The following is a 27,019-nucleotide window of genomic DNA, read 5'->3' on the forward strand; positions in this document are numbered from 1 at the left end:
CCCCGCAAATGGGAGCCATCCTTCGGGATGCAATCAAGGACATGCTGCCTCCGCTTCCTCCGCCAGTTCCCACAGTCACCCTGCCTGTGGCTCTGGCACCTCATGCCCCTGCGCAGCACGAGCTGCCTGCTCCAGAAGCCAGTAGTGCTCCCCAGGCGGCTCCACTCTAGCCTCCTCAGCCTCAGGTCAGCACACTTCAGCTCTCCGCACCCAGTATTCCTGCACTCGCTCCGGACCAGCAGGACACCTTGGTGGACACGGTTGAGGAGGAGGACCCTGACACTATATCATCTGCCAAAGCATTCCATGACCGGCTCGCAAGCTTAGCCGAGTACTTGGGCCTTTCACAACCGGAGGTTGAACAGCCGGAGGCTGGAGTCCTGGCAGAGGTCCTCACTCTACCCCCCGCGGCGGGAACGGGTATTCCGATGCAAAAGGATGTTGTATCCTTGGCCAAGAAGGGGTGGCTGAAACCTCATTCAGCGCAGCCCACAGACTGGCGCCTCGATGCCAAGTACAGGCAGCTGGAGGGGGATACTCTCTTGCTCTTGGCGCACCCTCAACCACACTCCTCAGTGATTGCCGCAGCCTCTTTCTACTCGAAGCCGCAGTCGTCTGCGTCCACCTCGTCCTCAGCGCTGCTAGGCAAGGAGAAGTGGATCTTGAAGGCTTATGGCAAAAAGGTGTACTCCAGCGCCTCACTGCACCTTTGGCAGTCTAATGCAGATGCCATGCTCGCAGCCGTTGACCAGAGGCTTTGGGCTTTGGTGGGAAATGGTCGACTTCCTTCTGGAACTTCTGGTGCACAGTTGAGCAAGTTTCAAGGCGGGGCTGGCAGAATCAAAGATGGTGGCTCAAGACATCATGGAGTCCACTGTGGCGCATATAGACACCTCAGGCCGTGCCATTGGTATCGCCAAAGACATGAGAAGCATCGCCTGGCTACGGACTACCAAATTCAACCCGGACGTCCAGGAACGCATATTGGACCTTCCATTGGAGGGTAGTGACCTCTTTCATTCCACCACGGATGAAGAGCTTGATAAGAAAAGCAGTTCCCAGACTGCGAAATCCTAATCTATCCCCACAAAGTCCACGCCCAAGGTATACAGCCAGACGCACCTGCGTTACAACAAAAGGCGGGCCTTTGGCAGGTTCCAGGGCTTCCAGGAATGACTGTCCAGGCAGCCGGACCGGTCTCCTAGTCAACACTGCTGCAAACAGCACAAGGCGGGGAATAAGGGCTTCTTTCAGTCCCCCTCCTCGACCCCAGCATCAGTGAAAAAAAAAGTGACACTCCCCTCCGGGTCTACGTGTCTCTGGTGGGGATGTGGGCAGGCTTGCTCTCCACGCTCAGCATTGGCGCGCAAAGTTCACGCATCCCTGAATCCGATCAGTAGTGTCCACGTGCTACCGCCTACCGGACTCTTCCTTCCCTCCCTCCCTTCCTTCCTCTCCACCACTCCCACAGATTGGGACATCAACTCTATCTGCAGAGATTTGCTTACTTGTCCAGAGTCAGGCAGTGGAAGAAGTCCCAGCCTCCCAGTGGGGCATGGGCTTCTACTCCAGAGTTTTCACCATACATAAGAAGAACCAGGCTGGCCTGAGAGTTGTGTTGGACCTATCCACCCTGAACCTTTCCCTCCAGCTTCAAAGGTTCAAGGTGATTACCTCAGCGCTTATTGCAGAGACACTGTGCAGGGGAGATTGGATGTGCTCCCTGGATCTGAAGGACGCTTATCTACACGTCCCGATTTGGCAGCCTGAGGCTCAGGATCATGGGCTTCCACTTCCAATACAAGGTTTTACCATTTTTCCTCAATTGAGCCCATCAGGGTCTTTACCAGGCTCATGAATGCAGTGGCAGCTCTCCTCAGGGTTCAGGGGCACCATGTCTATCCATATAGGGCAAGATCCCCTCAGGCGGTCCAGCACACCTCCGCCCCCATGAATCTGCTACATGAACAGCGATTTTCCATCAATCTCAAGAAGTCTCGGCTGGAGCCGATGCAGAGTCTGCTATTCCTGGGCCTCAAGTGGGATACGATCCCCGAGAGTCTTTCCCCCAGAGGACAAGATAATAGCCATCAAGAGGGCCATGAGTAATTTTCCCGCAATACAAAACCTCTTTTTCACGTCTTTAAAAACAGTCGAGGTTTAACACTCTCCTCTCCACCCTTCTCTTGTATTTTCTCCAAACAGCACCCGACATGCTGTAAGAACCTAAAACAACGCGACTCCGTGAAAACACATGTTGGCTCAGGTTTAAATATGACAGACGCCCGTCCAGCCCGAATATGCACGCATCTACTACATGCCCGCCTTGACATCCCTGGTTATGCACATGCAATAGACCAATATCTTCCTTAGGAGGTAACCCACTTCCCTGGTATTCCTTTATTCACAGCCCCGGACAAATGTCAGTTCCAACTTCTATGTGCATCATTGAAGTTTTCGACCTGCTGAGTTATCTGAACATACTCTTTTGAACCACCACCCTCCTTTTACACTTTTACACTAGAGCAACCCATTGGTTTTGTTTAACCTATGCCAGCAATAATTCCATTTACAACATAGGTTTATTTCCTTCTTTCTCCCTTTCTTCTCTCTTCCTCTGTGTTCCTCGTCCCTGCCTCCTAGTGAAATTCGCTCCTCAGTGAGCCAGAGCCCTGGCCATGACTCTTTGGTGATCCAAAACAACTGATGTCAGTCTGAATAGTGTGGAGATCCCAAGATTTCTGGATAAGCACCACAGACTCCTCTTGTCCCTGATATCTATACAGATCGAGTAGTCTGCGGACCCCAATTTCGATCAGCAGCATGATCATTTTTTTTAACCTGAGAACACGCCTAGTAGTGTGCTTTTAGTTCACTAGTGTTCCATTTTCTGCCCCCCTACAGGGTGACCCATCACACCTGCCCTGAGAAAGGCTCTACCACGGATGCCACGAAAGCTGGCCTGTCGAAATGTGTTTCTATGTTGTCTAGGATCAGCATTGCTAACTGCTTTTCGATTACTCTCACACGTAGGCAGATAACAAAAATCATGCATACTAATCAATTATGCTTGATACCCTTTACCAACCTACTAGGGTAATTTTTAATACACCCTGGTAGTTCTCTCAGCAGCAGTAATTTGTCTCCTGCAGGCCTATCAAATCAATATGGCTAAAACCATTTCAATTGTTTTACAAGGATGGTTGATTTCTGTTCTTTTATGATTCATGTATATAATGTGACTGTTAGTTCTTATGTTTTTTTTTTTCTCAATACCGTTTTCAAATTCATGTTAAAAAAAGTTTCATACTTTCGAAGAATTTAAACAAAATAACACTTTTCTTCTTTGTATTAAATTTAGCTTTCACTCTACAGACTTTTTTCTTTGGTTTTTACGTGAATCTTGAAGCACATTTTTCTTTCCCTTTGAAAATAATTGAAATTGATGGCAAGAGTGATATTTGCCATAAACGTGGGTACTTCTTTCTTTGAATAACAAGTAATTTTCTCAACAGAGAGGAGACATCAGTGTGGTGGTACCAGCACCTCCTGGGTATCATGGCGGCATGGCTAAAAATGAGGAGATTACAGCTGCACTTGGCAGCCTCATGGAGTCAGTAGCAGGGTTCCCAAGCGGAACTTGACATCATTCCTCCCCTTCTCCACCAGGACCTTGTCTGGTGAAGCACAGACTGCAACTTGAGGATAGGCAGGCCCTTCTGTCAACCAGCACCACAGGTTACCATCACCACTTACTCGACCTTGGAGGGTTGGGGAGCTACCCTGGACAAGCACAGCGTCCACTAAGTTTGGTCTCTTCAGGAACAGGAGGCCCATATCAATTGGCTAGAGCTGAAGGCCAGCTGGCTCACCCTCAAGGCCTTCTTGCCCCTCATCAGTGGCAAGTCGATCCTCATCCAAATGGACAATTCCACTAGCATGTATTACATCAACAAGCAGGGTGGCACCAGGTCTCCTCTATGCACCCTGGCAGTCAGCATCTGGGAATGGGCTCTTGCGAACGACATATACTTGACAGCGATCCGCCTCCCGAAGGAGTCGAACCTGGAGGTGGACAGGCTCAGCAGCCTGGGGGTGGCCAATTACGAATGGCAATTGGAACGATCAGGACCTGCAGGGGATCTTCATCACATGGGGTCATCCTCAGGTGGGCCTCTTCGCCACCTGGTACAGCAGGAAGTGCTTGCAGTTCGCATCCTGACAGGGTCCAGGCTCTCTGGGCGACGCGTTATAGGTACCGTGGAAAAACATGAATGTCTATGCCTTCCCTCCCACTCCCCTGGTACACAGGGTGATCTGCAAGATAAGGGAGTCCCTGCACCTCAGTCTCATTCTGATAGACCCGTGGTGGCCAGCGAGGACCTGCCTCCGATGCACCTTCCACTGGGCCCAGCTCATCTACTATCGCAACAGGGGTCCCGGTCATCAACCCCGCACCGCAGAAGTTGGCCCTCGTAGCATGGTTCCGGAACAGGTCACATTGAAGCATCTGCGCCATTCGCAGACTAACCTTGGCATCATTCAGGGTGCTAGGAGCAATGCTACTAGGAGCCAGTACAAAAGGAAGTAGACTAGGTTTTGCCACTGGGCTGAGTCGAAGCAAGTCGATCCTCTTACTTGCACATTGGACGGTGTGCTCTATTTCTTCGGCACACCTCGCACACTCAGGTGTGCAAATAGACACATGCCGCACCTATCTGGCGGCCATCGGAGCCTACCGGAACTCGGAGGAGGAGGTTTTCTCATCAGCCAATCCGGTGGTTGACATCTGACGGGCCTCACCAGGCGCTCTACACGCCCATCAAGAGGCCACACCCTGTGTGGGACCTCAGCATAGTGTTGGGCGCCTTGGCGCATAAACACTTTGAGCCAGTGGCATCCGCGGACATCAGGCTGGTCACCATTAAGACACCCCTTTTGGTGGGTCTTCAGTCTGCCCGTCGTGTCGGTGAAATCCAAGCTCTGGTGGCTTCTGAGCCATACACTACCTTTCATAAGGACAAGGTGGTCCTCAGAACGCATCCCGCGTTCTTGCCTAAAGTAGCCTCTTTGTTACACTTAAATGAGGAGATAGTACTACTGACTTTCTTTGCAGACCCCAAGGATGATGCTCAGAGGGTACTGCACTGTCTAGATGTTAGACGCACGCTAAAGTTCTCCCTGGACAGAACCAAAAGCTTCCGTAAATCTGAGGCTCTATTTGTCACCTTCGGTGGGTCAAAGCCAGGATATCAGGCTTCCAAGCTCTCCATTGCAAGGTGGATGGTTTCGACCATTCATTGGGCCTATGAGGGGCAGCACAAACCACTTCCGGTAAATATGCATGCCCACACTGTTAGAGCCAAGGCCACTGCTGTCGTGTTCCAGAGGCACGTCCCGTGGCAGATCAGCAGCAGGGCGGCTACGTGGGCCACTCCCTCTGCTCTCTGCAAGCACTACTGTTTGGATGCCGGCTCCAGGTCAAACGCAGCATTCGGCAGGCAATATCAAGGAACTTGTTTTCTTAAAAAGGGTCACCTCTCCACCGTGGGGCTACATTCTGTTGTAATTGCCCATACAGTATGGAGGAAAGGGGAAGGGACGTAGGAGTAATTATAAGTTACTCATCGTAGTGACTAACATACTCCTAGTCCATAGTCCCCTTTCCTCCATACGTCCCACCATTCTCCCCCCTAATAAAACTGGTGTCATTAGGCAATGGTAATATTTTCGACGCGTCACTGGGGACTGAGGAATGGGGCTGGTGGGCGGAGTCAGGGAGCGCATTCTCCCAGGGCCGCACCCCTGCGCGCCTCTAAATGTAAAGGGAAGGTGATTTTTTTTTCTGGGGAAAAATGTTCTGTCTCGTGTCCCTAGCGAGGGTCGCCCATATAGTATGGAGGACAGGGGACTATGGTAGGTTGTTACCCCGCCAGCGGTTCGAAACTCATAGGAGTGTCATACAGTTTGGACCATCAAGGTTATATAAGATTTGAATTATTTCATCATTGAAATCAGGCATGTTATTAGGTAGTCAGTAAATTATAAGTTACTCACTGTAGTGACTAACGTACACCTATCAAGGAGCGGAGGTGAGATAATTCCCAGTTAGAGTGGCAAGATCCTGGAACTCTTTGTCTCGTGCCCTTCGACTTCAAGAAAATCTGGGTCCGTTCCGGAAATTCATGAAAACCTTCCTGTTAAAGTAGGTCCTACCCGCGCATTTTTCTTTGAATCCGCTACCTTGCTTGTCCTGTCTTTAATGGCTGTTCTCTGCGTGTAATTGTGCGCCCCAATGGCCACAGGCTACCGGCGCGGTATGAATAAATACAATAAATGATACAAAATAAGTGTTCTACAGACCTCAAATGACATCACCCTTGGTGCTGGAAAATGTGTAACATATGAAAAATTACTTGCCTGCTTTATTGTTCACTTTTTTAATTGAATCCTAATTTGGGATTAATATTGCAACTAATTACTGATTTTTAAAGAATGCTTTAAATATCTGAGTATAAATAAATATTTGTTATATTACTTTAAGTGTGTAACTGTTTACTTGGATACCTGTATTTACTGATTTCATTGTACAGCTCTACAGCTCACATTACCCCTCTTAAGCAGTGGTCGAAGTGTAGGAAAAGAAGTAGTGGAACTATGTTCCCTACTGGCCTGTCCCGCTCCCCACAGACCCCATCGCCAAGCCCTCTCCCATACACTATAAAACCCCCAAAACACATGTGCCTGCTGTTTAAGTGAACTGCCTGTGCAGTGCACTGAAAGTACAAGTTTCAACTTCACTACACTTTTATTTTAAAACAAAACCATTCCAGAACGGTTTCTTTTTAAAATAAAAGTATAGGAACGGTAAAACTAAATTAAAAGAAGTACAGGAGCACTGCTCCCGACCGCTCCCGTCCACTTGGTCCACTGCTCTTAAGATAAGCCTGGTTGCTCAGTGACACTAACAACCTGTGTAGTACAGGCCTAGATTAAAAGATAGGTTACCAAAACCTAGAGATGGGTCTTGTGTAGTCCCACACCAGTTGGACTGCACTAATACTTGCCAAACAGCGCCCACCCTTCCTTCCCGACTGGAGTCGAAGGCGCACAAATGTGTTTCTGGTTTCACTGTTTCTGCTTTATCGCATCTGTACTCATGCCCTAGACTTCATGCAACCTCTTGTCAGAAACAAACATCTGAGGGACCTCGACGCGTGAAGGACCATGGGTACAGTGCACGTCGCTCTAGCCATAGTATTACTAACGCGCCCTGTCGACGTCAGTTTTCAAGTTCGAAAACGAATCTTGTAATATTCTGTGACTACCACTAGATGTCAGACTATGCAGAGCATGTGAATCTAAGCAGATACAGGCATCAGAAATACGATTACGGTGAGTAATGTAATCCATGTTTAATGTGATGATACTTATTTACCGAAGATTCACCTTGGCCTATTTGTATTTAAGTAAACCCTTTATTTTTTTACAATACATAGGGCCTCATTACGAGTCTGTCGGTCCGCAAATAACGGTGGCGGTAAACCCGCCGCCACTGTTGTTTCCAGACCGGCTGATCTCGAGTTCTGCAGGCGGGAGGTTTCATTCCCGCCAGGTCTTACCTGGCGGGTTTAACACCACCCGCCTGCAGGCGGACATGGAAACACCGGCACCATCACGAGATTTACCGAATTCCACCTCCGGAATGCCCCGGTGATTCCGGGAATCACGGAGGCAGAATGGTAATACGAGTTCCGCAGTAACCTGCCGGTTTTTCCGGCTCGGTTACCGCCTGACTCGTAATGAGGCCCAAAGAGTTTCTTTGGACCATAAGTATGCTACAATGTCTTTGTACCAAGGCACAGCACTCTTTCCCTCCTAAGATAAGCCTGGCTGCTCTGTCTACGCTAACATATACTAGGGTGGTACAGCCTTATATTAAGAGTGGAGTTTTGTACTCTCAGTTGTATGGTTCTACTAAGCCCTTTGTTGGACTTCAGAAAAACTGCCCTAACAGTCTGCTCACACTTCCCTCAACACTCTTAGCCAATCCTCCAAATATTTAATTATTAAGGGCATCACTAGCCAGGTTTCCAGCAATGTCAAGACCATGGGTGTCTACCTGGATGCTAGCCTGTCCCTTTCAAGGCAGTACAGCTCAATCTGCTGCCCACATCTCTAAACAAATCAACGCGTGCAAACCTCTGAATGCTGTCACCAATGCTAGAGCCCTCATAGGTTCGAGACTGGACTACTACAATGCCCTATTTTCAGGGATCTCTTCGTGCAATATAAACTGTAAATCGTTCCGAATAATGCCCTCATAGCTGCACTCAACATCCCAAAGCGTGAGCATATCGCAGCAGCAAGAAGAAATGCTCACTGGCTACATATCCGGGTGCGCATTTATCTTTAAATCCTTAGCCATCACTCACAAATGTCTCTCTAACACAGCGTCATGGCATTTCTCTGTAAAACTATCCATATCGCAATCCACTAGACCCACCCGTTCCTCCACGTACTCCCACCGCTGACTGTCCCTAGATTCAGGAGAAAGAGATCTGTGGGGGGTTGAGGTGGACAGCTTTCCGGTAACTGCCGCCAAGAACTGAACGCTCTACCTTTGCATATAAAATGAAATGATATTTTATTTCTATCGTGCTCGTACTCCAGTGTTTCAGAGCGCGACCAGGCAAAAGGAAGGGGAACAAAAAAAACCCAGCTATCTTACCAGGCCCAGTGACATTAAGATGGAGGGGGGGGGAGTGGAGTGGAAAGTGCGGAACAGAGGGGAGAGCCTAATAAATACTAAATAAATGAATAAGGGTGATAAGCCATGGTAGTTCAGCCAGCATGTGGCAGGTGAAAGTTAGTCAGATAAGGTATATCTGATAAGTGCAGAGGAAAAGTGGGAGGAGGACTGTATGGGTACAGATGGATAACCCCAATGCAGGGGGGTGGCCTGGAGGCAGTGCAGGAGGGTGGCAGCCTGAGCAGATACCTGGGCCAGAATGACAGAGGGTGGCCAGGTACACGATGCCAAGAGAAGAAACAGATCAACAGGCGAGAAGGGGGGGCAAAGGCAGAGGCAAAGAGGAAGGGCTTGAGGTGCTTCCAAAACGGTAGACGGTTTCCTCAAGTTTCAAGGTGGGCGGGAGGCTGTTTCAAACGGAGGCCCCAGCCGAAGACAAAGATCTACCCCCAGCTCGTTTCTTTGCAAAACGACTAACCCGGAGGGAGTTAGAAGTAGAGGAGCAAAGGGCTCGAGAGGGGAGGTATTTACAGAGGGATAGTTGAAGGTATTTTGGACCCAGGTCCCAGAAAGCCTTGTGGACAATGCATAGGGTTTTAAATTGAATCCTTGCATCCACTGGGAGCCAATGAAGGGATTTCAGTGCTGGAGAGATACGAACCCAGGGCTTGAGGCCAAGGACCAGTCTCGTAGTCCTGTTCTGGATTAGTTGTAGAGGGCGGCGAGTGGAGGAAGGTAGATTTAGAGAGGCTGTTACAGTAGCCAAGTCTGGCGAGAACCAGAGCTTGGGAGACAATGGGCTTTTGAGGGAAGGAGAGGAAAGCCAGAGTACCTCTAAGGAGGTGCCATAAAAAATGTGCCTTTTTCGAGACGTCAGAGATATGTGAGAAAAAGTAAAGTGTGGAGTCAAAGATAACACTGAGGTTCTTAGGTGCGCAGGTGGAGGTAGGAGGCCGGCCAGAGAGTGAGAGGAAAGGATGGAGATGGTGTACCAATAAGGAGGATCTCAGTCTTGTTGGCATTTAGACAAAGATCGTTAGCGGCACACCAATTGTGAATGGCGATTAGACAATCAGAGATGTGGGAAGAGGAGAGGAGGCTGAAGGAAGCCTGAAAATGAGTTTGGTGTTGTCAGCATAGCACTGAAAAGTTGAGCAGAAAATGGAGATGCAGTAGGTGAGAGTTGCCAGGTATTGGTTGAAAAGCCAGGGCGAGAGGCTAGACCCCCGGGGGACACCACAGGTGGAGAGGGAGATAGAAGATAGGAAGGACCCAAGTTGTACCTGGGAGGGTCAATCAAAGAAAAGAGGTTAGCCATACCCAGGTTGTCACAGAGACGATTGAGCAGGGTGGTGTGGTTGACTGTGTCGAACACAAAGGAGAGATGAAGTAGGATAAGGGCAGAAGGAATGTTAGAATCGAGGTTGGAGAGCAGGTCTTCATGGATGTTCAGGAGAGCAGTTTCCATGCTTACGGCAGCGCTGAAGCCAGATTGGTGGTCATGGAGGGAGCCAACAGAGTCTGAATGAAGATTAAGCTGAGATGGCCAGCTTTTCCAGGAGCTTACCCAAAAAGGAGCAATGGAAATAGGACGATAGTTTGCCAGACATGATGGATCAGCTCTGGTTTTCTTGAGGAGAAGATGTACAAGGGAGTGCTTAAGAGTGGGGGGGAGAGCCAGAGGCAAAGGAGAGGTTGCAGAAATCGGCAAGGGCCGGAGCTAGGGTATCGATGTGGCCCTTAATGGTTTTGGACGATTGGGGATGGACCTGTTTTGATGAGGTTTCCATAGAGATCAGACTTGTCTAGCTACCTCATCAGGGGAGAAAAGAGGAAAGGGGGGTAGTTGTAGGGGGGTCAGCAAGCCGAGAAGGAGAGGGAGGAGAGGGGGGGGGGGCGGAGGAGAGGGTGGACAGGATGTCCTCCGTTTTAGAGAGAAAGTGAGAGGCAAGGGCATTGCAAAGAGCCTGGGAGGCGAGAGGAAGGGGAGAGACTGCAGCAGGGTTGGCCAGCTCCTTGCAGATTTTGAAAAGTTCGGCCGATTATGCCGCAGAGATGCAGGCTTGTATGTGGACTCTCTTCTTGGTGTGGACAGCGAGTCGGTATTGCCTTTGGAGCAGGCGGCAGGCGAGTTTGTCAGAGGATGAGCAAGAAGCCCTCCGTTTCCTCCTCGCCGCCCTACACTTTATCTTTAAGTGTAAGTAGGTCAGAGTCATACCAAGAGTTGCACTTGGCCTTGGACTTCAAACGGATCCTCATGACAGGGCCAAGAGTATCAAGAGTAGCAGAAATAGGAGTAGAGAAGACAGAGGGCTGTATCAGGGTGTGAGTCAGCCTGGGGTGGAGGAGGGGGGGGGGGGAAGGTTGCAGCGAAGGTCTCAACTGACGCAAGTATAATGGGCCGGATATCCGAGCAGGTGGGTGGAAGTCTAGGAGTGGGCTTGGCTTGTGGGGAGGAGATGGAGAGATGAGCGGAGAGGAGGCAGTGATCCCTCCAGGAGAGAGGAGTGGTAAGTGGGGTAGAGAGGGGGAGGCCAGAGGAGATCAAGACATCAGGTGTGTGACCAGCAGAGTAATTTGGGCCGGAGGGAAGGATAGAGAGGGAGAGTGAATTGCAGAGGTCGCGAAAGAGTGCAGATGAACAGGTAGAATCAAAATGGATGTTGAGGTCACCAAGGAGGAGGAGGAGGAGGAGTTGAGGCCAAGAGGGAGGAGGAGAGGTCAGCCCACTCGGAGAGAAAAGAGGTGATTTGACCAGGGCGCCAGTAGATAGCAGCAACAGTAAGCGAGTGGCTAGGAGAAAGAGAGGGCCTGCAGACTAGGCATTCAAAAGAGGAGTAAGCCTGAGTGGGAATGAGAGAGGCAGGAATCCACTTGGAAGATTAGGGCTACACCCCCTCCAGGCCGGTTGGATCTGGGGGCTCGGAGGATCTTATAGTAGTCGGGGAGGAGAGTGTCAAAACTTGTGATAGAGCTGGACGTGAACCACGTCTCGTGAGACAGAGGACATCAAGGTCAAGTTCTTCTAGGAGGTGACAAATGTCAGGAGTGTTTAACAACCGAGCGAGAGTTGAGAGTGGCAAGATGGAGAAGGTTGCAAGCCTTAAAGACCTTCCGGGAAGGGGTACAAATCAGAGGTATGCCTTGCCAAGTTGTGTAAGGAGCCTGAGATGGGGCAGAGGAGGAAGTGGAGGAGGGCAAGGTAGTCAGGGGAAGAGAGTAGGGGACAGCTGGAGATGAGAGGAAGTTGATGAGGCAAGGGAACAGCCTATGAAAAAGGAGATTAGCCTGAGGGCTTTGCACCATGACACTACCGTTTAGATGGACATTAATGAAGACTCTGGAGGAGTCAGAGATCCATATGGACTTCCCAGCGGGCGCCGCCAATAATGGGAGAGGAGGAGAAAGGACAGAGGATAGATATCATATGAGGGGTCCAGCGATCTGGTGAGGAAACGAAAAAGAGGATGTCAGTGAGGGTTTGTCTGGCAGAGGCGCTGGAATAGGTATCAGCAATGGGGAGACCTGGGTTGGAAGCCAGGATAACCTTTTTTAAATTTCTTCTTACCATACTTAGTGAGAAGGGAAGGATAGTTAATGGAGAAACAGTTGGAATAGATAGGAGAAACCGATAACACCATGGACGGGAAGAGAGGAGGCAGTAGGACAAATATACAAGAACCGAGTTATGGAGCAGTCACTGGGCTAGCAGTTTACAATGGAGGGCCAAGTAAAGTGAAAAACACACCCGAATGTGACTTTCCCAAACACACCCGAATGTGACTTTCCCAAACACACCCGAATGTGACTTTCCCAAACACACCCGAATGTGACTTTCCCAAACACACCCGAATGTGACTTTCCCAAACACACCCGAATGCGACTTTCAAGGCAATTGCAAAGAGACCTAAAGGTTCGAAGAAATGAGTGAGGATTATAGGTGAGTGCTGAGACAAGAGCATAGAGAGAAGACCAGTTGTTTGGGAATAAGGTAGAATGAAGGTCCATGAAGGGAAATCGAAAAGGTAGGCAGAAAGGAGGGAACTAACCAATAGAAAGGGAAGTAAGAGAGTCTTGATAGTCCAGTTTCATAGCTGAGTGAGCTGGCAGCCCCAGGGAGGGTCAGGCTGTGGTAGTAGTAGCGTCATGTAGCGTCCCGGTAAGCGGACAGGGAAGCAGACCAGGGCCTTTGTTGTGGGCCTTAGACGAACAGGCCGAGATGCCAGGCAAGCCCCTCGAGCCTCAGAAGTAAAGAACAGCCATCTTAAAATGTCAGATTGACCAATGCTGCCAAGCGAGAAAAAGTCAACAAATGAAATGCAGGACAGAAAAACAGTGGCAGCAGGCAGGGGAATAATTACTTCCTGCAAACCGCCGGCGGATGAAATACCGAAAATATAAATTTCCGTCATACTTTTTCCCTTTTTTTCTTTTTTTTTTTTCTTTTAAAAGAGAATTGCAGATGACTGGAGAAATGCGCACACGTGCGCAGGGGAAGTCACCGAAAGTGCGAATGGCTTACCCAGCAGTGTAGGTTGAAAAAGCAGTGTTGATCCAGAAGCTGCAAGGCAGGGCAGTGTCTCCAGTGGAGGGAGATAGATGCAGGCCAACAAGTCGGGGAAAATGAATCAGAAATTGAGATCTGAACAATCATACTGGACCTTCAAGAAACATCTCAAGACCTTATTCTTCTCTAACGTGCCGCTCGTCTGAGCCATCGGAGCAATGCCTGTACTATGAGCCAACTGATTGCTACAGTTTCCTTTCATATGAACTTCCTCTCTACTGAACTTGTAACAAGTGCTTTGATGCCTTTGGGTTTAGTGCGCTTAACAAATGAAAAAATAAAAGAAAAACTATAAAATAGGTATACAGCCACTGTAGTTGATCCAAAATAAACAATTCACCCCCGGCCCCCTCCAAATACCTGCAAAGGAAGGTAAGTGGTTAGTTGAGCACCAACTGTCCCCAGGAATTGCACTCCTAATTTATGAAGTCCAACTCTAAGTTGTATGGGGCCTTTTGGGGGCGCTGGGTCCTCGGGACTAGAGTCTGAAAGTCAGAAGAGGATGCATTCAAGGGAACAAGACTGTTTACAGCTTTTGGAGTGTGTTCAGCAAAAAGCTTTACCAAAAGTTATTCAAATTTTTGAAGGGGGGAGGTAAGTATCGCTACAATTTACCACCCGTACTCCGCTTTCTCCTCAGACTTGGTGGATTGTTGGAGGCTCGTATGAGGTAGGTGTTCACGCCTTTGGTTCCGGTCGCTGGTTCCCAGGAGCTGCGGTGCAAGAATAGTTCTGGTCGAGTAGAGGAGCTTGGTGCAACCTCTTCTCAATGAACAATGCAAGAAACACAGACGCAGGCATCTTCTAGGCACTCGACTAGATGAGGGAAAGCTGCTTTCAGAGAAGGTCACCATTGCATAGAGACCGCAGGAGTCGGTTGTCCCGGTCGAAGAAGACCTATCTCCGGAATTGTCGATGGCAGGGAGCTGACTTTTTTGCAGGCGGGTCTACTGTTCGACAAGCTGAAGAGACCCCCTGGAACCTAGAATGACCGCGCTTCTGCAGTAGCCCAAACTAGAGCTGATCAGCCCACTGGATGGTCCAGGGACACTTCCGAAGACTCTAACTTGCTGGAGCACTAGAAGACTCCAGGACCAGTTATTCCAACCGGTCCAGAGTGTTAAAGCGCTGACGAGGGTCTTCGGATATCAGTAGCCAGGCAGGGCTACATCAGGAGTGCAGCAAGAATTGGTTGCCAGGCCTCTTCAGGGCTCTTCCACGGTCCTCTCAGCTTTGACTGGATACTTGGCTCCTCTTCGCATCTGCTGGAATGGCTGCAGGACACCTCCTTATGCCCAAGTCATTTGAGTGATCAGACTCAGCCCTCCAATGGCAAGATCTTCCCATAGATGCACACCAGCAGTCGTTCAATCGGGGACCAATGTGGGTCTGACTCAAACATGCACACCGGCTGCACTCAGGCCCTGTTAGGGGAGTTTTCCTGAAGTCCTACTGGTAGTAAGACTTTAGTAAGCTATCCCAGTGGTTTGTAGATCTCCAACTCTTTGCATCAGTCTGTACTAACTCAGGACCTTGGTAGAGTGGCAGAGCAGTCAGGTTTATCTTCAGAGGAAGATGTGAGCTGTTGGTAAGTACACTGAACCTTAGTTAGACATGCACACCAAAGAAACTCTTTCACTTATAATTGATATAAAATTATATATAGACATCAGAATTACTTTAAATATTTTAGACGTGTACACTAGAATACTTGAGAATACACTTCAAAGGACACTTTTGTGTTTGCTCGCGGTTATATTTGTAGCAACGTTGGACAGGGAAAAGACAATGTTTTCGTATTATCGGTTATTATGCGCACCTGCAATTTTTAACAGTTCAAACAGTAATATATTTACTCTGCAAACACATACAGTAAAGTCACTTTAAGGGAGGAAAATGGTTCGTTGGTGCAACATTAGCCTGGTTCACGGTTCAAGAGATGGTTTCTTCGCACAGCAAGTCTTTTGTCAAAAAACACAACCCTAGCTAAAGGCAGTTTGGAGAGTGCTCAAAGTTTTAACAAACAGCAGAATATGTAGAGTTTCAGAGGATTTCTTCCAGTCTCTAGTGTTGTAGAAGCAGCAAGTTAACTAACAAGGGCGACCTGTAAAAGGACTCGAAGGGACAAAAGCAGCGGCTTGAGTTGGAGGTAAGAGGGGCTGACCCTGGATACCTCTAAGTGCACTCGCAACGCTCTGGAGCAACTTCTTGGAATCAGGTAGGCAATACCTTTTTCCCCACAGTACCTTAGGTTAGAACAAAATGTTTGTGCTGGATGCTCTGCGATGTTGCAGGTCTGGACCCGACCTCAGAGTTCCTTGGTCTGATGACTGAAGGCAGGACAATGGACGGGATCTCTCAGCAGCAGTCTCGAGGGAGGACCTGGGGCATGACTTTCAGCTACTTCTTGGTTCACTCTGCGGTAATGGCGCCTTTTCTGCAGTACCAACAGGACACGGATCACCCGGTTAATCATCTTCGCTTCCTGTAGTCTCACGCTCTGATAAGGGTGTCTGGGCAAGTTGCATCAGATCTCTGAAGTGTCCTTACAGGTTAAGCAAAGATTTGCACAGATTCGGCCTTTCCACTACGATGCACTCGAAATGGGCAGCAGGTCTCCTGGTATTTGGGTTTCCGCAGCTCTGAAAACTCGTAGGACCTTGGGAGATGGCTCAAATTAAAGTTAGTCGTGGGATCGGTTGTTCCCACCAGCCAAAGGGAAGTCGTCCTCTTCACAGCTCCTCTGTCACACGGAAAAATGGGTCAGCACAGCAAAGGTCGTGTCACGGTATTGCCAAAGGATCTGCCGGCATCTCTGGTCATCTTCTTCGGTTACTTCAGCTTCCAGTGGTCAACTTGCTTTTCACTCCAGAAGCCTCGCCTTTTATACAGTTCCAGCAAACACTCCTCTGCAATCTCTCTCAGCATTTTTCAGAAAGGGGTGTTTGGCTGTCCAATTAGGACAGCCAGACACCCCTGTGGGATCTGGTCCTATTCAGGCATTCTGGCAGATAAAGGACAGGACGTGGAAGACTCCTCCCCCACTTCCTGCCTGCCCAGACACTCTGGAGCCCAGGCGGGGACACCCACGGGTTCCTGCCGAAGGCAAAACACACCCACTGACCTCCCCCTCCCAGAATGGTAGCAGAAGGGCTAACGTAGGACAACCACGCTAGTAATGGTGAAAAATGAAGGGAGGCCCCAAGTTGGTACTTGGGTGCCCCTATTGTGCACTACCGAGGCTATGGGCATAGCCTGTGGTATAAAAATTATGCAATAGTTGGTAGCACACTTCCACTGTCACCAGCCATAACTAGGAGATTGTCTGAGACTAAAAAGTCACAGGAGCAGAGAGAAGGGGGATACTAGGGTATCCCTTTGGCACTCCACTGAAGGTGGTGTGTGCCAATCTGTGACTAGAGTTTTGGTAGAGAATTATCTCTATCCTTAAGTACTGTAGTTACTCAAGGATATAGAAAAGAATCTTGAAGGGGGACCCTAAGGATCCCCAGCAACACTGCCCATAAGGAGCTATGTGCTGCAGTAGTATAAACACAGATGCCTTTGAGAGCTATGGAGCAGACAGACCCCATAGTATAGGTAGAATACCAAGAATAGAATAGAGTTCCAAAAGACGGAGCTCACAAGAATGAATGAGTGGAAAAAGCTCCACTCGTTCAGGATTGAAAGAAAAAGGTCCAGAAGTCCAGCAAAAAGTGCTGGGGGTCTCACTAGGAGAGGGGATGAAGCATAAAAATGACAAATCTCCCTAACAGGCACTGGTATGTGGATTGGGACCAGACAGTCCTGTTGGGTAAGATTTTCATATTTGTGATAAATCTTTCTGACCGGTGTCAACTCAAACTTTTTGCTTAGACTTGGGGATTATTTCTCCCTGTCCTTAGGTGAGTGGGAATCTTTTTCCCTTCTCACCTAGCCTTTCACTTTTTTTATGGATGACCTTTTTATGTCTTTCTGTAGTATATGGTTGGCGTTATAGTTTCCTATATCTTTTGGGCTTATGGTGGGTTGCCCCTTTTGACTTCCCTGTTAATTTCTCTTTAATGTACTTGGGTGAACTACTGGTCCCAAGGGGTAAAGAGGGATTTTCATTCCGTTTTGACATTTTATATAATGAGCCATCACACCCCACCTTATGTGGAGGGCTGGGGGATACAATGTATCCCCTTCCTTACTTATCTGGTAAATGTTTTGTTAGAATTGCAAGTTTACCTGACTGGGTGGCGGCAGTGTAACTATGTTTATGACTTTTAATCATTATTACTCGCAGGCTGTTAAATCAGCCTCGGTAATGCACAGAAGGGCCACCATTCTGTTAGAATGGTGGGCTCCTTCTTTTTTCGCCTCTCATATGCTTGTTTCTGAGGTCTTACACTGCCATTCTAGGTAGGAACGACCTCAGTGAAAGTTGTGCTCGACGAGAATCCTTTGTATTCCGTGCCCAGGCTCCAGAGTCTGAGAAGACAGTAAGCAAGGGAGGAGTCCAAATCTCTGCAGCCCTTTCACCGTGCCTGGAAGGAGCCAAGTCTCAATGGGGTGCTGGCTGTCCTGATTGGGCAGCCAGACTGCCCCTTTCTGTAAAATGCAGAGCGAGATTGCAGAGGTTGTGCTGTAGTTCCTTATAAATACTCCGAACCTGGAAGCTGCTAACATGTCTGCCACTGGAGCTGAATCCGAAGATGAAGAAAATACCTCTGTAGTGATGTCCATTGACCGGAGAGCCTGCTGTGCAACCGGAACCTGATGCAACCCTTCCTTTCAATCAAACTCGGAGTACCAAATTGCGATGACTCCTACCCAGAGGCCGGTGAGATTCACTAGTCTCAAAAAGACCTGCATTTTGAGCCATGCCACAACGTGCTGTGACTTTGCTGGGCCGCAAAATGCGAATACCCTGCAACCTCGAGCCGGTGTGGCGTGTCGTCTTCGGAAGTCAGAATCCATTCGAGACTTTGGTGAACTTGTGCTGGATCTCCAGAGACAAGCTTCGAATCCCTGAAATCCCCTCACCCGAGTGCAGGACCAAGATTGAAGAGAATCCGACTAGTGATATTCATTCTTCATCTGGCTGCTCTAAAATTGCGCCAGATCACAGAGCTGAGAGAATCCGTGAAGAAACCTTTGCTGGAAGCGTCCTCTGATGACTGCTGACCAACAATCCAGGGGCTGGCCCTGTGCTGCTGCATCCTGAAGGCATCCACTCCAAAGCGCTTCTTTTCTCCTGAGGAACTGTGTGGGCTTGGTTAATCCTTACCTTAACTCTGGTATGATCATGTGAGGCTGAGTGGGTGATTTGTGTGGGTGGGAGTTCTCATACCACTTGACCAGGCCTAATGCTGGAACACATATAGGGAGCCTTCTGTGAAGTTCCTGAACACTTTAACTCTGAAAGTAAATACTAAATTGTTTAAGAATATCTCCTATGGAACTTTGACTTTCCTGCAACTATCCTATCTCAACCGGCCTACAACTGGCACCAAGACCACTAGAGTCCCTCTTCTGCTTCTGATAGAACTCATGTAATAGACTAGGGAAGGGCTGAATAAGAAAAGGTTTCTGCCCAGAAAGTATAACAAGTGTAAAGGTACTTACTTGCTAAAGAAGTTAGTGTGGTAACTGTAACTCTGTGAACGAAGATGTTGCAAAGTGTCATTACTTTTATGCTTACCTTGGAGTTGCATTCTGCCCCTCTAAAAAGTGTATGTAATTTTGAATGGTGTTCCCCCCCCTTTCTAAAAAGTAATAAGTGTTGGTACTGTTTTATCATTGCTTAACTGAATGAGTGTAAAAGCTTACCAATAGGGTTTACCTACCTTGAAATACATTGTGTCTTTCTTAAAGTGCACCTAGCTTTTAAGTAGCTGGAGGCTCCTTTAAAAAGCATATAGGTCTTACCTTAATTAGCTGCTGCTCTTCTAAACTTGTAACACTGGGTTGTGCGTCTCTGAATTGCGTTGGTGCTATTCTAAAATAGTTCCATGAAGTTCTTACTTACCTTAGGAACTGTATTCTACACTTCTTAAAAGTATACTGGGTATAACTGCCTATTAGATATGTGCCAATAGGTGAATTACTTGATTTGAAATACATTGGGACCAATTCATGGAGCGTTTGCCAATTGGATTGCTCCATTCTAAAATGCTTTTGTGAATCAGGCCCATTGTGTCTTTCTGAAAGTATAATAGGGTTTTGCCTTCCCAGATTTGCTTAGTGCATTCACAGATAGTTGAGTGTTCATACTTTTCATTGAGTAGCTTAAAGCCCCTCCAGAAAGTATGAGTTGATTTCTAGCTCTGAACTGAGTTCTAAAACATAATGTTGCAAGGTATATACTTGTAACAGGGTTGGTTTATTATGTGATTTCATATGTGTGTCACTGCATGACTGACAGGGTCAACTACCCTCGAATTACTGATTGTATTCCTAAATGTATATCTAACCTGGTCCTATTCCCCATGAATAGTATGACTAACCTGAATGTATAACCTTAGGTTTGACTCACCTTGACTTGCTTCTTGCTCCTCTAAATACGGTTATACCTTGGTTTGCATGGTATCACTACATATTATCCCCACCAAAAATATCGCTGTATATATAGTCATCTGGGGGGGATAATTTTGGGTATTTTTGGGAGCGGGAGTTCCGGGGGTGTCCCCCTGCTCCGTTAAAAATAATGTGGGGGTGTCCCCCGCAGGTTCCATGCCTTAATATCGCCACAAAAATATGGTGATATGTTTGTATGGCGATATTTTTGCAGGGATATTAACACATGGAACCAGTTTGCAAACCATAGATATTGAGTTTGTTTTTATGATTGTGTTTATATGACATTACAGTACTTACTTACCGATTAATTATTTTGGTCTACTTGTATTTAAATAAACCTTTTATTTTTTACAATACATAGTGTTTCATTGTTTCTTTGGACCATATGTATGCTACAATTTCTTTGTACCAAGCTACAGCCCTCTCTCTCTCCCAAGATAATCCTGGCTGCTCTGACCATGCAACCACATTCTGAAGTGGTACAGCCATATACTAAGAGTGGAGCTTATGTACTGCCTCAGATGTATGGTTTTATGAAGCCTTTAGTTGTACTTCAGAAAAACTGTCCTAACAAGTCCAAACCCACTTTCCTGGACCCTACACACATGATATGCACTAGCCTGCGAAAAGCAAAGCTTTCCTGAGCAAGTGCATGACCGTAACATGAAATTCCTGACCTGGAAGGGCAGGAAGGCGAAAGGTCAAGCTGGCCAAGGAACAAACAAATTTGTGGCACAACCATGTTGGTATACTAGCCACTGTTAGTATCCAAATGTGGTAAACGCGGTAAGGCTAGCAAATTACAGTAAAAAGTATGAATAGGTAATTGCTGCCACCATTTCGTCTGTCCTTAGGGACACCTTAGGTAACCAAAAAATCCCTTTGAGTGTAGTCTAGGGTCATACAAAAAAGCACCATTGAACAGAATTGGAAGATGCCCCAAAAGGCAACAAAGTCCAAAGACTAAGGGAAACCTAGTTTCTCGGTACTGACAGCCTGAAGGACTAGTGGATTTCCCCGTAACATGTGAGCACATGTCCAGTTGAGTGAAGCTGAAGGCTTCACTTCACTGTAAATATTCAGGACATGGTGGGAACCAAAAGCATCAAGTTTGGGGGTCCATAGAATATGGAGGGAAAGTTGCTCAAAAGAGAACTTTTCTAACAGTCACTGTGCGAGCTCGCTCGTCAGGGTTTGGGCGTTGGGAGAATGGGTGGGGGGCCATCAAGGAAAGCTCAATTCTGTAATGGTTCCGAGCAGGTTGCTGCAGTCTTGTCACAGGCTTTCCTCAGGCCTCCCACAGATGTGGCTGAGATAGCTGCAGCTCTTAAACCAGTCAGTAATTCCTATCTTTAATGTTTGTCAGCGTTCAAGTAAAACAAGAGATGCGTGCAATCCTTCGTGTGTCTGTCATAGTCTCCTCCCATCACATGACTGATAACACTGATTGGTGAGGGAAAAGCCTTTAAGGTTACGAGCAGAAAGAACAAGGCTTGCAGTCATATATTTATAGTTAGCCACTGATCTAGAAAAAAGTTAAATCAATGTTACAAATACAATCTTAATCAAGAGCTTAAAACATACTGGCTATGTCCCTTAAAATCAAGCATGTATCCTGTCCTGCATGCTAAACTTCTTTCTCTTCGATATTTAAATCCCTGTGAATGTGTATTGTGAAATTAATGCATTTACTACCCTGAATGTGTTTGTAATATGAAGCGCAAGCGGGAAACGACTCCTGTTAATAAGTTCCTTGCCACCTAAGTAAAGTGTTGCATGCCTTTGTATGACTTGCTGCCCAAATGTGGTGATATTTTCTTTCTCTACCTCAGCCCCGGCGCCGCCCGATAATGAGCAACCACACATCCACCCACATCCTGAACTTTGCCTTGCGTGCTGTGCTTGGGGAGGCCGATCAGAGGGGTTCATTGGTAGCTCCAGACAGATTGCGCTTCGACTTCACTGCCAAAGGTGCTATGACTACTGCCGAAATAAAGAAGACTGAGGAGATTGCCAATGAAGTCATCCGGGAGGCCAAGGTATGCCAGCTTTGTTAAACACTTCAGAAACATTGCTCTTGCAAATTAACGTATACTTTGTTGGCCACGCTGTGCCCTCTTGCTACCTAGAGTGTAGGGCAACATGCAGCGTTGTACACAGAGGGCAAGTGGGTGAAGTAGATTTAGTTTGGATACATACTATACAATTTGTTTTATGCTGATTAAAATAACTTTTTTAGAAAGACTGAGTCCTTAACTGTTACCTGCTGCATTAGCATTTGGAACAATTTCAACCTACTTATCCAGTACTGCTACATCCAGAATTCCCGGTGGCGACTGTGGGGCAGAGCCCTTTGAGCTTGCCGATTTCAGGGAGAATAAAGTCGCAAAGTGCATCGCCATCACACATGAAGGTGAGGAGGTAGATGGGAGTTTCAACGGCAGCTAAAGGAGTGGTCGGTAGTCAAGATATGCTGAACATTTGGAGACTGGGATGAAGCTACGGTTAGTGTGTTAGGGAGAAGTCTAAAAAATTTGCTAATTCCCTTCACCTTAGAGACCCCCAGCAACTTTGCTGGATTTTGAGGACTTGATTTTTTTACCTGGAGAGTGTGTGACCCTTTTTCCCACTCTCTCATGTATTTTGATATGCGTTTTTCCTCTGTGTTTTATTTGGTTATGGAATCTAACTCCATAGGCATCATCGTTTCATTTATCACATAGCACCCTCAGTGCAGTGGCACAGGGAAGCCTTTTCAGGCTTTCCCAAGGTTTAAATACCTTCTCTGGGATAAACTACTGTTTCCCAGAGTAAGCAAAGTGAAACTGACTTTACTAGTCTTTTAAATTCCTAGACCCAGCACACCCTATCTTACAGTAGAGTGCTGGAGGGGTTACTTAGTATCCCCTGTGTCTAGATACTCATGTAGCAGTCAAATGCTACTCTTTCCTCTCAGAATGGCTGGTGGCAGTGGTTTTACAACGAACTACCATGATTTTTCCCGACCGCAAACTATTCGTAGCTCCAGTACTATAAATCGCGAGAGCCATGTTATTCAAGATGGCATCTGAGCCCCCTTAGTTAAAACAGGTCCCGGTCTTCTTTTTTCACCATTTCTTTTTGGAAAGGTCCTTCTAGAGTTTTTCTCTGTGCGCCAAACCAGGTCTGGTCTTTGTTCATTCGCCTTTGGCGGGCTTCAGGAATGAAGACCGCATCTGGCGCAAGAGTGTCTGGGGTAGGCAGGAAGTGAGGGAGGTGCCCGAAACTCGCCTCGGGAGGATAGCTCAGCGGCAACGTGTTCGCCTTGCAAGCAAGACGACACGAAGCAACACAGGTTTGATCCCCGGGGCCGCGCTTAGAAACCTCTGGGTATTTAAGCATGTTATAAATAAGCAACTAAGACAAACAAAAAAAAAAAACAATTACGCAAACAAAACAATGTAACAGCGCTTCGATGCCCACGGGCTGTGTGAGCGCTTTAAAAATGCAAATAAATAAACTCCCTGTGCTTAGTCTCCTAGGAGACCCAAATGCACTCTGTGGTGATTGGCTGGCTGACGGTCCGGCAAGGACAGCCACCCTGCTGGGTAAATGACAGTTAGGCTGGAATGAATTCCAGAGAACGGAATAATAGGCAAGTCTCTTGGCTTGGAAGGCAGAGTTGACCACTGGAACGAAGGAACCGAAGAAGAGCTTGAAGCGGACAGCTGCTGCAACTCCTGGACTGTTGATTTGCCCGTTGAGGCCCTGCTGCAGGTCCGAATCGCCAAGTTCGCATCGACAGAGAAGCCCCTGCAAGGACGACTTCTCCCTTTGAGTTGGTGGGACCAAGCAACTCGACAGTAAGCCACTTGGACACCCATCTCAGAGCTGGTTGAATTTCCTCAGAGTTGCTGCAGGAAACTGTAGAACCAGGGAGAGGGACACCAGTTTGTGTGCTTTACTTACAGCCACCAAAATTGAAGTTTGCCAGTTGCGAGCTTTTGACTGTCCCAGTGCAGTGCAGGAGTCCCCCGACGTCCTCCCTCTTGTCCCCACGACTGACGCCCAGGAACAGCGAGATCTGAAGGAACTGCCAGGAACAGAAGTCATCCGCTGCCTCTTTTTCTTAATTTGTAAGGTACTGTAAAACCAGACTGAGAGTACTTGCCTCTCGTGGTGAAAGTGCTTGAAACTTTCACAACTCGCAGGCCTACACAGCTTGTGACCCAACATATGATTCTTCTTGCTACAAACTACTCCTAAGAACTTGTGCAGAGACTTTTCTTTTTACCTACCAGAACTGCTTTATCCTATCCAAGACTATAGCCCATTGACTCTGGCCTAGCCTATTGAATTGACTCGTCTGGTGAACTCAAAATATTTGTTCTGTTTAAGAAATATTGTAACCTTTCATGTTCTAATAATCTTTGCCTTTTACTCCTCTTGGAAAGTGTTCTGAATGCCATTAGTAAGATATGCATGTCCCCAACACCTTGTTACTAAAGTTACCTTTGATTGTAGGTTGTGTCTGTGGGCCATCCCAAAAGGGTCTTATCTGATTCAGAATCTTAGAGTGTATAGTATTGAAGTATATGTGTTTGTGTTATATATGATTGCCACCTTTTAATGAATGTTTTATAACTGACTGGTTAATAAATGAATTGGTATTTAACCAAGAAGAAACCTTGAGTGTAAGAGTTTATTTGACCACCTGTGATTGTAGATCTCTGTGTAACATCATTACAGCTCACATTTCCCTTCTTGAGATAAGCCTAGCTGCTCAACACGCTAACAAAACTGTGTAGTACAGACTTATACCAAAGGCTGGTTTGCTTACACCTGTAGTCATAGTTGCTTGTAGTGTTCCCAGAGTGTACTGCATTCAAACTTTGACTAACATAGTGCAGTTCAATATTCCTTGGAAACTGGTTGCCATTATCTTTTTCGTCACCCACGCAAATGCCCCGCAAAAACAATAGTAGCTCCTGGGTAGCTGGATACCGAGAAAGGTGTCACTACAGCCTTAAAGAAGAAGGGCGTAAATAAGATCACAAACTTCTTTGCAATCTCGGAAAAGCTTACACAGAGAATGGAACCGGAGGAAGTGTTGTACTTTACAACGTCTTTGGCACGTTTGGGTACGAAACTAACTCGAAGTACTAACAATATATTGAAATTACCGGAAGATGGAAAAAATTATAAATTGGGTAGTAGCTTGTTAATTAATGTCTTGTCCTTATTGGAGGGTAGTGATGACGGTATTCAGCCTAGGCATATTGATGGGGCAATTACTATCGCGAACAAATTCAGGCTGATGTAATTAATGAAAAGCTTGAACATTTGTTAACCTAGAGACTGAAATAACTGACCAAAAGTCAGTTGAAGCTACTTCTATTAAGACCAGAGTGGGCGTGCATAGAAATAGTCATCCATGATTTGAATATACTGGGGTGGCTAATCCCTTGTTAAACTCATTGTTTAAGAATGATAATTTAGAGTCCATTGTAGTTGACCATCTTGAACCTGAAGGGTCAGAGGCTGCAAGTGGTAATCCGGAAAAATACCCCACTACTTTTCCATGTTGATAGAAATGAGGTTGTCTAGCTGTAGTCTGATCGAAGAGCAACATATACCTGATGGATCAGTCTATAGTGCATGCAAGAGTGATACTTCTGTGATTTATATATGTCTCTAGAACAGGTAATAGTGGTCATAGAGAAATGTGAAACATTGGAGAATAAGCTTGATAGTGAAATTAGCACCTGTAATGAATTGAGAGAAAAATGTCATACTGGAAAATAAAATTGAAACACAGATTGCATCGTTGGAAAGTATTACCCAGGTGTGTATGCGGAGTAAATAACCTATTCAGAATATTGAAACTTGGTTTAAGAATATGGATTTGGAACATGTTGTCAAAACAAGTATTGAAAGTATGGGATTAACAACCAAAAGTGGTGTGGGTAGGCATGAATTGCGTCCAGTGTATCGAGTTGTAATGTATGGTAAAAAGAAGGCCGGGAGCTCTAAAAAAAAAAAAAAAAAAGTTATACCATCTCTTTCGGAACAGATGACACTGGTTAAAAGGGATTATGGAACCTTTGATCTTGAAGCAGCCTCCACTGAAGAGCAAGAGGTGGGCATACTTTCTGGGGAATTAGGCAATTAAAGGAGTGGCTTCAACAATAATAAAAATGTATTAATGCAATAGTGTCGGAATGTTGCTCTATAGATATTTTAAGTACACAAGACTACACAATCCTGAGGAAAGATAAGGGCAAAGACAGTAGAGCCTACCTGAAACCTGAAACGGAAACACCAGATGGACTGTATAACATCTAGGGAAGCTGTACCTTCAAAAGAGTGTAATGATCAGGAACAATTGAATGGGAACGAGGTACGAAATAGTACGCTTGTTAAAGAGGATGTGTTGCTGAATTGAAAGGTCTCCTAAGGTAAATTTTTGGAGCTCAGTAAAGGAAGTACACAGTCTCCATATGAACTATGACTAGTAAACGAACGGTAAACAGCTGAAGAACATAAGGCACTTTTAATGAGCTTTGTACTTGCAATTAGCAACCACCCTCATATAAATAATAGAGTTCAGATACATACCTTTTCTAGGATAATTCCACTGAGTAGTTACGAGTGACAATATTTATATAGTAGACAAAGTAGAAAATGGTAACGTGCCTAGTTCAAATGTTCTATTTAAGTCCTCGGATATCCTTGAATTTGTGCTAATGCACAATCTATTTAGAAGGGGGTATAGCTGTTCGCAAGTGACAATCCCCAAGATAAGAGAGGTCTGACAGGCAGAAGGGGAAGAGCAAATTATCATCCCCTCTGAAAGTAGTTAGAAAGGAGCATGCAGTAAAGCATTAATCGATCAGAGGAGGATGAACAGGAGCGCGTGGATAGGTGGTGAGAATTCTGTCACAGTTGGATACTGACAGTGGCTTCCCAAAGCATTCCAGGATTATTTCACGGAAGAACCGTGAGGACTATTGGTTGCTATGTTCTTGGAATACTTGTGTTGGGCCACTATTGGTACGAAGAGGGTCTAGGTGATTTGTAACATTTTTACAATATTACTATTGCAAGAAACTTGGATGGTTGACCAACAGGCTTTTGAAGGAAGCTGCCGCTAT

The 27,019-nt window shown here is 46.7% G+C and overlaps 1 protein-coding gene across 1 annotated transcript in view; it reads left to right on the top strand.

Moving 5' to 3' along the window:
• The window catches only part of AARS1 (alanyl-tRNA synthetase 1), a 751,871-nt gene that overhangs the window by 593,765 nt on the left and 131,087 nt on the right, over nt 1-27,019 (top strand). Inside the window, exon 14 of the mRNA XM_069655037.1 lies at nt 21,719-21,925. Within this exon, the coding sequence (XP_069511138.1) occupies nt 21,719-21,925 (207 nt within the window). The remainder of the gene's footprint in view (nt 1-21,718; nt 21,926-27,019) is intronic.

The sequence above is a fragment of the Ambystoma mexicanum genome, chromosome 1p (genome assembly GCF_040938575.1).
Source record: "Ambystoma mexicanum isolate Mex_15411 chromosome 1p, UKY_AmexF1_1, whole genome shotgun sequence".
Taxonomy (NCBI): Eukaryota; Metazoa; Chordata; class Amphibia; order Caudata; family Ambystomatidae; genus Ambystoma; species Ambystoma mexicanum.